Here is a 12,281-nt window from a genome sequence, read left to right on the forward strand (position 1 = left end):
TTTCGAGAAGATAATTTTAATAATGTCTTTATATCTGATAAAAGTGGTTTCCAGCTTGGTGCAAATCATCTAAAAGTCCTATCAAGAGAAAATGTTACCGTTCAAATTTCCAAATTTCCCACTAAAATAATGGTTTGGGGAGCAATATCTCAGCGTGGTGCTACACCTCTCTGTATAGTTATTGTTACTGTTGAAAGTGCGAAATATTGTGACATCCTAAATGGCTTTTTTCTTGAGACGGCTCATGTTTTATATCCAGAGGGGAGGTGTTTTCAGCAAGACAATGCAAGATGCCATACTTCTGCTTATACTCAAGCTTGGATGCAAGAACACGAATTGGCAACAATTCCGTGACCAGCAGAATCTCCAGATCTTAGCCCCATTGAAAACATATGGAGACTGATGAATATTGAAGTGGAACGAGCAGCGTCACGAGATAAAGAAGGTTTGATTCGGTCAGTTTTACAGGCCTGGAACACCATTACTGAAAATTATGGCCTTGCCCTAGTTTCGGGTGTACCTGGACGTTTAGTTAAGTGTTTAGATTTAAATGGAGGTTGTATAAGTAAATGAAATGAATTATTTGTTAAAATTTTATATTTCGAGTGATAGCAATAAATACCGTAAAATTATAATTCTGCTTTCTTTTTCCGGATACTTTCTAGACATATTTCGAATACTTTGTAAGGGTTAAAATGTTTTATTTCTTGCATAAAAATGGCGCGTCGTATGAAAAAATGGGAAGATAAATTTTTTGTCACAAATAGAACGAGAAATTCAAAAATGATTGTTAATTTTAAATATTTCAGTGGAGTACTATCTGTTTTTCTTTAAAAAGTTCAGACCATTACCCGTACGCGCACCAATGATGAATATAAAATTTTTAGTTGTATGTCAAAAAATGCACAATAACTACCTCTTAAAATTTGCCAAATTGTATTACAATGTTGCCAGTAGTATCGGCAAAATCTTAAAAAATGTGTAAAATTTTGTATTCTTCGACGCCCTGTATCTTGAGAATGGACGGAATTAAAAAATTTTGTTTATTAAGCAAACCTCAATTGTTTTTCAGTGTTTTATTTATCCTAGTGACGGTGTTACCTTTTTTAAACACCATGTATAAAATTGTATCAAAAAGCGAAAAAAAAAAAACAAAAAAATGCGGTTTTTAATTTTTAAAAGTACGTTTCACCAATTTTAAAAATCTGGAAAAATTCAGGGTGAAACATTATGCAAAAATAGACGTTGTAAATTTATTTCGTGAAAACGAATGTCTCAGTTGTTTTCTTATACTCATTTAAAATTTTAAAATGGTCCTAAAATTTAAATTTCCCGCCATAAATTAAAAAAATTTTTTCTAAAACTTACAACTTCTTTATTTAAAGGTTTTCGCTAGCTCTTGATGTGGCTGAGATAAAAAATAAAAACATAAAAAGCCTAATTAGGCTCTAGGTGAGTCACGTGACCACCTAGGGGGCTAAAAATTTCAGAAAGTGAGTTTCTCTATATGTGATAAACGGTGACCTATATGGAATTCGAATCGAGTTGGGGACATTTTTCATCATCTTACCCGGCCAGGCCCTTTCTTATTGACTTTTTATATTATAGGGGAGAAAATAACAAAAAATATGTTATAGTAGGGGGGGCAAGTATGCTAAATTATGCTTAAACCAAAAAAAGGTAAGTTAAGTTTTCCATTTCCATTTTTTAATTTAATTTTCCATTTCCAACAATCGTTTCTCCGATTACAGCGCCATCTATCCATAATTCGAAAAAATGTCTCGAATAAAAGTTACTTTTTTTACATAAGGAATCAAAATCTGCAATAAAAAATGGGGATTTTATTTCATAAAATTCATAAAAATTCGTAATAAGTTCAGCTTCCTGTATAAATAAAAATAAGCACAATAGCAATGGTTTATTTTGGTGCCATATTTTTTTGTTGATTGTCAAAATTTATAAGAAAGGTTGATATTGCTAATTTTCCTTATATCGAATACAGGGTGAGTCAAAACGCAAGTACATTATTTTCACTAGTAATACCACTAGAGGTCAAATTATTTCCGGAAATTTTTTTGAGATCATGAATATTTTGAAAATTTCCCGAGTCGCAGACGAGGGAAATTTTCTAAAAATATTCATGATCAAAAAAAAAATTCCGGATATTAATTTGACTTCGCGTGGTATTCGGTAAGAAAATTCCACACCAAATTTGCATTTGAAAATCCAAAGCTGCAAGAACAGATTAATAGCGCGCCATAGCTTTGTCAGCAATTATTTAGGCTTTCAAATTCGTAATTTCTACTCATTGTAGTTGCATGGGAATACCATTTCAAGATAGAAAATAGTATATTCTTCAATTTTACATAAGTTTTGAGTAACTACAAGTGATAGAAAATGAATCAAAACTAAATTATGTAAACAAATAAAAACCAGTCTGTCAAAAATGTTCTGTTATTGTAAACGTCAAAAAATTTCCACTATAATTCGCTGTTGGGTACCCCACGAGCAAAAAATTTCCGATAAAATACCTCCGTTGCCTGGTGATCTGTCAAAATAACGTATTTTGATTGGTTAAAAATTACAGGTGTGGAATTTTCACAGTAATTTTAAATAGAATACCCTAATTAATAACTTGCTCTGAAAAATTAAAATATCTCGAAAACTGACAAATTTAGGCATAGGGAATATTATACAAAAATTAAAGTACGGTAATGATATTTTTCTATAGTAATATAAAATACAGGGTGTTCCATTTAAAATTTCTGAGAAAAGAATGTACTTGTGTTTTGACTCACCCTGTATTCGATATAAGGAAAATTAGCAATATCAACAATTCATAAAAGTTTTCACAATCAACAAAAAAATATGGCCCTAATAAACCATCGCTGTTGTGCTTTTTTTATTTATACAGGGAGCTGAACTTGTTACGATTTTCATAAAAATTGGTTACAACTTTGTAAAAGCCCTATATAACATAACAAACCTTTATATTTTTGTGATGGGGAAGTTAAGAGGATTTAGAATATAAAATAAAATATAGGGTGTTCCGTTTAAAAAAACATAAGTTTGGTCTGCCACTGTGTTATCGAACACCCTGTAACAATCTAACTAATTTCGTAATGTGAAGCTGAAAGTTGGCCACAATTTTTATTATTAACTATTATTGCTATCTATTACTATAGCGGATCTACTGAGCTTTATCACACTCATCAGTCACTCTGTATATTGAATTTAAATTATTTTAGGACGAAAAATTTTTTTGTCATTACTTTTTAAACCACAGAAATGTCTGGCAATTACAGTTCATATTTCTAATAATGTTTAAAAAGTAATGACAAAAAAATTTTTCGTCTTACAATAATTTTAAATTCGATATGTTTACCTGCACAAGTGTGCTGCGCAGTAATGAAGGAAACCTGTATCAGTAGCCAGATGGCCGGTACGGTGTTCGAGCAAGCATAGGGAACAATATATGAAAGAATCAGCCGTCTTAAAATAATTTTTTTCCGACTTTGCTAGCTCTTGGTCCCGCTCAAATCATCAGATTTTTGAAATATACACTGTTCTGCATGTACTTAACCTATTTTATGTTAATCTGACGATTTCGAGTTTTTCTTACTGATAAATTTTTTTAGGACCCCCCTTAACGAACTCCTCTGTATTAAGAGTCCATATTATATGGTAGGGGTACATTTACGGGGTACAGTGTTTCTCTCCATGTGATTATCTAACGCGCTCGAGTAACTGCAAAAATCTCTGCTTGTGGTCCCCTTTTTAAATTTACCAGCAAGCATCTGAAGACAAACACTGAATTGCTAAATGCTAATACTAATAATTAATAATACTACTTCGTGTGCCGCTAGCTTCCAAACAATTAAGAGTTTTCATGGTTAGGCATTGAATAATTTACAATATTTTACATAGTCACAGTTTTCTTTACACAAGAGACTTGCTAATTCACCATTCCCACCAATATCTACTGAAAACGATGAAGGCCCCAGTTGGAAATAAAATGTCCACAATTTATTAAAATTCCCTTATACCGTTAAAGGTGTTTACCTGACCAATGACCTAAGGCACCTGATTAACATACCGCTGTCTTTCTTTTCCTTTTCTTTTCCGAGACACGACAATCAATAATAGGTGTAGATTCTCTACATATTTCTGGTGGTTTTTCGAATAATTCTACCGCCTTGGGTCAACAAATTTGAATAATTTCGTCATGCTGGTAGTGTTTACCTGATTTATTCAGAATTTTTTTAATACGGGGTTCGGTATGAAAATATTGTTTAAATGGTTTCCTCTAGTAAAATAGAAATGAACTAAAATTAATATGCACATTTAAACAACATAAATATACGTTGCAAATATTTCACCACAGCACCAAAAAAAAAGAATATATAAAATTTGCCTCACAATAACGTATGGAGACGAGACATGGACGCTAAAAAATTACTGGCGTTAGAACGGTAGCTACTATCCCAGGCAACCAAGTGACGTCAATAATGTCGAGGAAACTTCAGCTTTTGGTCGAATATATACCCGTGTTTGAACATTACGTCGTATAAACGTCTTTTGTAGGTGATTTTAAATGCGTAAAATTAATGACGTTAAAATACATATAAAAACACATTGTCATACATACAGCCTAAGTCTGACGTCACAAAAATGGGAGGAGCTTAACGAGTTAATGCTAATAATGTTAATGTTGTATATTGACATTGACTCCAAACAATTTCGTTTATAAGCTTAAATTGTTATAAGAAATTTTTCATTTATTGTTTACGGGCTTTGTGTGGTATTAAAATAAGACTTTTAATTTAGATATTTATTTAGTTGAAGAAACGTGTTAATTAAGAGATTTTTATTCGTTTTTCTCAAGTGAGTTAGTTTAATGCAATAGTTCTTTTTGAAAACGGTTTGAGGGTATGTGTTTTGTTTTGGTGAATATTTTCTGGTAATGAACTAATTATGTGTTATCGAGTTTAATAAAATTAATTTGTTAATAAATTATTTTTTAGTTTATATTATGTTATTTCAGTTTTGACACAGTAAGTACCTATACCTATATAAAGTGTAAATTCTATAATGTTGCATCTAGAGTATTGTAATTCTATGCATTTGGTTTTACTTTTAGCCTATAAGCTAAATTTAAAACAGTTAAATGGAAAATTGCAATACCAACAATGCCCATACGAATAATTATTATTGTGTATTTTTAAAACCATAAAATGAAAAATAGTCTAAAAAAAAACGAAATAAAAACTACGTTTTTTATATCACCTATTTAAAACGAGATAAAAATGACATCAGTTATGGTGGGACATATTCACGTGACTTTCGACGTCGAAAAACGTCTTTTCAACGTTTTGTAAACGTTATTTGGTTGCCTGTGTACGGACTATTTTTGGGCCTTGTAGAGACGGGACGAGAGAATGGAGAAAAAGACATAATTATAAATTCCAGACACTCTACAGAGATGAAAACTTGGTACGCTACATCAAGGCAAACGGAATGAGATTAGAGATTTGTCTTATCTGACAAAAACTAGGTCTCGGTACCATCAGAATCTTGAGCAAAAGGGCGCTCCATGAAATCCCATTAAGAATAAAAATATATTTCCAATAGAGTAATACGTGACTTACAACGAGATTAAAAAGAAATGGGACTAATTGGGATAAATGTGGATTCCCAGTGGAACAACCTGAGACAGCTTTGACAGGGGTCTCGAAACTATAATGCTTCTCTTACATCTGAATGCATAGCGAAAACTGAAATAAAATTATTTAAATAGATAAATAAAAGCACCTTTACTTGGTGTTTTCCCTGTGATCGAAATATTATGCTCTGTATTTTCTTCTTGTCGTGAGATCAAAGTTCCTTTCATTAATTAATTAAATAATTTAATTGTTACTCATAAAACAAAATAAAATATAATAAACTTTTTCAATAAAACACATTCTCAGGTCTTAGGGCTAATTGATTGTGTATGTATTACCTCAATTTTGTGGCTTCTAGTATTTCTCGTTGCTTGTTTTATCCAGGACAAACAGGGAAATAAATACACCCAAAAAACTCATATAAATATTATAACTACTATTTATTTATATACTATACCATAAATATACAAAAAATGTTACTGTTGTTAATTTTACTGTTGTAAAATTTCTTATCTAATCATAAAAAAAGCCTTTAATTCTATTATCTCCCTTGTGAACCAAATTTATTCTATAGAATCAGTAGACTGTTCTTATTATTATTATAAAAAGAAAACAAATTTTAATTTTCACTTTTTAAATAGATCACTTATATCTTCTATGAATTTATAAATGAATAATTTATGTTATAATACTATTAAATTGAAATGACTTAAAAAAACAAATATAGTATGTAATACAAAACAACTCTTTCTTTTCACAAATAATCTGACTAACCTTTTCCGACGTCCTTAGTTATTCTGCTGGATTGTGTTGTCCTTAGATCTCCCACAACGTGCTCCTCGTATTCTGCAAACTGTGCTTCTCCTTCAACTGTTCCAAAAAAACAGCACTCGTTCGAATTCTCTCCTCAAATTAAAATCTCTGACTCGATAAAAACAATATCAATCTTTAGAATCCAAAGATTTTTTTCTCTGCTAGGTACCTCGTACAAAGTTTATATAAGACTGCTACTCGTTTCTGACAGAAACTGGAATCTTTTCGGACATAAGGAGTTTGCACTTCTCGACTTGATCTCGTTTTCGCCTCACACGAATCTGCTTCCACGGTCACCAAATTAACACACCTTGCACCAACACACTACCTTCAAACTGGACTGATTGCTTGGGATGGTAATTACATAATGATTCACCTTTCTCTCATCAATTTGAAACTCACCTATTCTCCTACCATCGCTCTGCTAACCAATCAAAAGAATTCACCAAACATCATAATATCCCTACTTTATTTTCCTAAGAAAAAATAATATTGTATACAAAATTTCTTTCTTCTCAATTTCTAGGAGATATTAAAATAATTTTTATTTACAATCTAACAAACCCTCTATTCTAAACTAAACAAAAATGTTTACTATCATTTCTTTCTAGGAAACCATTCAGAAAGCATTGTCTATTGTTAAATAAACCTCGGTATACATGAACTTTCTAAACAAACCTTTGTAGTCCGTTCTTTCGAAATTTATAGAATGTTCGTAGAAACTTGTCCACTAAAATTTTACTGTTCCGCGAAACACTTCTTACTGCTAAATTATTTTATTTACAAAATTTATATATAGATTCATGAAAATAATATACGGTCTCGTGGTCTTTGACATAAAATTATTTTTCAAAATCTCTCCATAAAAATTATTTAACATTACAAAATTTTAGAGTGGTTTTAATTAATAACCGTTGATTGATAAATATACAGAGGTATATGGATAAATATTCTGGTAGGTATATTTACCGGAGTCAACGTTTTATTGTTTATCAACGGAGATACTTTTTGCTTTTAGGTATTTCGATAAGAGCTAAAGGGATAGTATAAAAATAAGCCGATGATCATAATAGCATGTTAGGGTAATTCGGTACAACCCTTTAAGGGATTAGTTGCTATATTTCCAAACAAAAGCAAACGGCCAGTGAGTCAAAGAATAACGGGAATTTTATACAGAAGATTTGCAATATGGCCAGAAAACGATAAAGCACATAATATTTAGCTACGCCCAAGGTTTATACTGGGTGTTAATAATATAACAGTTATTTTAGTAGCACGGCCAAAATAATGATTTGTGGAGAAAATGCTTACAAAAATTAAAGTCATGAGCAGAGTGTTTTTAATATAATTTTATAAAAATTGACGAAAATTTATATAGTGTACTGGCTTTTTCACTTGCTACAATATAAAAAATCTCATTACGTCTGTTTATCACTGTTAGACCTGGATCCCGCGTACAAAAAAAAGTTGATAAATAGCAAGCTGAAAATTTGTTAATAGCTTAACGGCTTCTAGTTGGACAAACTTTGATTTATGGGAACACTGGAACAGGGGAAGATTTAATTGTGAAACAGGTTAAAAATTTGGAACGTCAGACTACGAAAACGTTCCATGTATGTTCCATGTTCTGTTCAAACGTTGGACAGAACTTCCAATTGATTTGTTACCATTTCATTAAACTCACATGCAAAAATCAGACTTGTTGTTATCACCAACTGAGCATTTTAATGAGTGGAACACGAAGAACATGTCAAATGACAGGAATCATATTGGTTAGTAATAGCAGCCTGATTGTTGCATGAGACTTTAATGAAAGGGTAACAAATCAATTGGATGTTCTGTCCGACAAAATAATTTCTTAATTTGACGTTCCAAATTTTTAAACTGTTCCACAATTAAAACTTCCCCTGTTCCAGTGTTCCCGTACATCAAAGTTTGTCCGACTAGACACCGTTAAGCTATTAACAAATTTTCAGCTTGCTATTAATCAACTTTTTTTTGGTTCGCGGGATCCAGGTCTATGTTCTAAACGCTAAGATATTAGGATTCCCTTGTTAAATATATACGCGTAAAAGATATCAATGGATTCTATTTTTTATACATTTTTTAGTTGAATAAAGTCAGGACCGGATAGCTTAGGCAGTAGGATGTCTGACTTTCACGCAGGTAGGCCAAGGATCGAATCCCAGCGCCAGCGAGAACATCTAGACATTTTTAAAAATGTCTCTAGGCCCCAAGTCGACTCAACCTAAATAAAATGAGTATCTTGGGTAAAACCAGGGGAAATAATAGGCGGTTGAAGCGAAGCACTGGCCCTCTTAGATTCCTTGGACACCCTAGGCCCTAGAGATAGCAGACTACTCTGCTATAAACCCAAAGCCGCGTTAGCGGTATAAAATGGGAGACTATTATGATTATATATAAAGTCAGTTTGTTTTTTGGGACCACCAGATCTTGGACAAAAATATTGTGAAAAAATTAAGAATTGTCCCCAAATATAGAATAATGAGACAATGAAGTCAGATGGATCAAAGGAGTAGCTGCGTATTCCAAATTGGCCATATATGTTCTAACGTTATAGTTCTCTTAATCACCAATAACCAAAACGAATCTTAACAAAAGTACTAATTTTTACATTTAAGAATGTTATAACTATTTGAAGGGTCAGAGGGAATAACGATGAATGTCTATCTGCAAGCATTTTTGGTAAAATGAGAAACAACGTTACACATTCATTGTTTTTCCCCTTTGCGTCCAATCTTGTGACGGGATTTTAAAACGATTATCATCTGTATTTCCCCTTGGCCATTTACACGTTGCCAGTACTCTATGTAAGCTAAGAGATTGCACAAAAATCGCAAAATGACCACAAATTTACTTTCATCTTTTTTCCCTCTGACCCTTCATTTGTATTTATTAGCTTAATATATGTACACACAACGCAAAAGTCCAGGGATATTTTTATAAATAGACGTATTTTGTTTATCTGTAATCAACTTAAAAAAAAAGTAATACAAAATGTGTAGCTTAAATTGTTGTTTAATATGTCAAAAACCATAAATCCATAAATTGCAAAAAAAAAACAGAAAATTGGAACAAAAAAAATATTGCAAATCACCCATGTTTCACATACCACCATAAAATGTCAAAAATACGAAATATAAACTTAAAATAAAGTATGGTCACCACGTTGGTTTATCACAGCTCTTCATTTACTGTTCATGCTCCGAATCACATTGTTAATGTCTGGTTGAGGTTGTTGTGTCCATTGTTCTCTCAGAAGCTCTTTTAATTGAAGCTTATTGTAGATATTGCCCATATGTGGAGTAATTCTTCGTTGGAGCATGTCCCATACATGGTCAATGGGATTCAAGTCCGGTGATTGTGCTGGCCACGGCAATACATCAATACCCTCGTTATCCAACCAGTTTGTTACAATATGCGCAACATGTGGTCGAGCGTTATCATGCATAAAGCATAAAGTAAAATTTTTTTCCAACATCAGCAGCAAACGTTCGCACAACAGGTTCAAGAATAGTGTCCAAATATTGCTGACTTTTGAGAAAGCCACGTGGGAAAATAAGATCAGTTCTTCCGTTAATCATGATTCCGCACCATACCATTAATGTACCACCTCTGTATGCATACACTTCTTGAATGTCGTAATCGTTCTCCATTTCCGGGTCGTCTCCAAACTCTTGTCCGATGAGAATCTGGATGAAATCCATATCTAGACTCGTCACTAAACAAAACTGTGGCCCAGTCATTGTCAGTCCAATTCTGAAACTCTTGACACCAGGTTAATCTTGCAGCGCGATTGCCTCTAGATAGAGGTGGACATCTCTGTGGTCGCCGACTACGAGGATTGGCTTCATGGAAACGATTCCTCACAGTGCTGCGGCTAATTGTTACATTATGTGCAAGCTGTAATTCATTAACCAGCTCGGGTGCTGTGGTTGTTGGCTGCCTTCTGGCATTTAAAATTAAATATCGGTCTTGAGCGACGGTTGTAGAGCGACCACGTCCTGGATGTTGCTCGGCTGGATTCCCAGTGTCTCTAAACCGACCCCACAAACGACTTACGACGCTTTGGGAGACACCCAGCTGGTCAGCAACTTGAGTTTGTCGCATACCAGCTTGAAGGAGGCCCACGGCTTTATTCACGTCCAACGTTAAATGTTGTTGTTGCATGGTAAAAAGAATATCTTTAACTCACCTATTAAGCAAGAATGGTATAAAGTGCCTAAAATTAAAAATAAACAAAACATAAAAAATCGATTTTTTTGTCCCGTTCAAAAAACATTCTAAAACACGTTTTACAATTTTTTTTTTGATAAGAAGTGAGTGTCTGTATCAACAATTATAGTACAAGCAAATTTATATGGTCATTAAATTTCTGTCATTGGTATTGTCAAATTATTAAAATATCCTTAGACTTTTGCGTTGTGTGTATAATTTTCTAATGTAATCATGTCTTCTTGTTGCAGATAATGAGTGTATCACATAGCGCCAGCGATATATGGCCACTGGACAGGCCAGAAGGCATGCCAGCCATTCAGTCCCTGGAGGTGATGTGCGGAAAGGATCACATGGACGTTCACCTAACGTTTTCCCAGCCCTTCGAGGGCATCGTGTCGTCGAAGGGTCAGCACGGTGACCCTCGGTGTGTCTACGTTCCTCCGGCTACGGGACAAACATTCTTCTCGTTTCGCATAGCGTACGCAAGGTGTGGAACTAAGCCCGATCTGCACGGGCAGTTTTATGAGAATACCGTAGTGGTGCAGTACGATAAAGATCTGCTGGAAGTGTGGGACGAGGCCAAAAGGCTAAGGTGCGAGTGGTTCAATGATTATGAGAAGACTGCTTCGAAACCCCCTATGGTCATCGCTGACCTCGATGTTATTCAGCTCGATTTCCGTGGTAAGTTTTTTATAAATATATATGTATATATAATAAGATAGTCTTCTTCTTCTTTGAGTGCCTCTCCTATCGGAGATTGGATATCATTAGGGCGATTCTAATTTTATTTACTGCTGTTTTGAACAATTCGTTAGTGGTACAGCCAAACCACTCTCTCAAATTTCTCATCCAGGACATTCTTCTACGGCCTGGATTTCTTCGTCCTTGGATTTTTCCTTGCATTATATTTTGTAGGAATGTGTACTTTTGTCCTCTCATCAGGTGGCCTAAGTATTCAAGTTTTCTCTTTTTTATACTCCGTAGAACTTCTGGCTCGTTATTTATTCTGCGTATTACTTCTTCATTTGTAATTTTATCCACCCAACTTATTCGTAGTATAAGGCGGTAGCACCACATCTCAAAGCTTTCAAGATTTTTAATATTCCTCTGTTTAAGAGTCCATGACTCAACACCGTAGAGCAAAGTACTGAATACATAGCATTTTAACATTCTAGTTCGTAGATGAATACTAATATCACGATTACAAAATAATTTTTTCATTTTTATAAAAGTAGACCTGGCAATTTCAATACGTCTTTTTATCTCGTGATTTTGGTCACCTGTTTCATTGATAAGGGTTCCCAAGTATTTGTATTCGTTTACTTTTTCAAGTTGGGTACCGTTTATTGTGATACTAGTGTCATTTATTGGATTCTTATTGAAGGTCATATATTTGGTTTTTTTGACGTTCATCCTTATGCCGTAGTTATTACATATCTCATTCATAGTTTCAACTAAATGTTGTAGATCTTCCGCTGTTCTTGCCATTATCACAGTATCGTCAGCATATCGAATGTTATTGATAACTTCTCCATTGACTATTATCCCTTCGTTTGCATATGAGAG

At 33.5% G+C, this 12,281-nt stretch overlaps 1 protein-coding gene across 3 annotated transcripts in view; it reads left to right on the forward strand.

Moving 5' to 3' along the window:
* The window catches only part of LOC126884417 (uncharacterized), a 592,334-nt gene that overhangs the window by 339,077 nt on the left and 240,976 nt on the right, over window positions 1-12,281 (forward strand). For all 3 annotated transcript variants that reach the window (XM_050650324.1, XM_050650330.1, XM_050650336.1), the window contains exon 3: window positions 10,964-11,396. In XM_050650324.1, coding sequence (XP_050506281.1) covers window positions 10,964-11,396 — 433 coding nt within the window. The remainder of the gene's footprint in view (window positions 1-10,963; window positions 11,397-12,281) is intronic.

Source organism: Diabrotica virgifera, chromosome 1 (assembly GCF_917563875.1).
Source record: "Diabrotica virgifera virgifera chromosome 1, PGI_DIABVI_V3a".
Taxonomy (NCBI): domain Eukaryota; kingdom Metazoa; phylum Arthropoda; class Insecta; order Coleoptera; family Chrysomelidae; genus Diabrotica; species Diabrotica virgifera.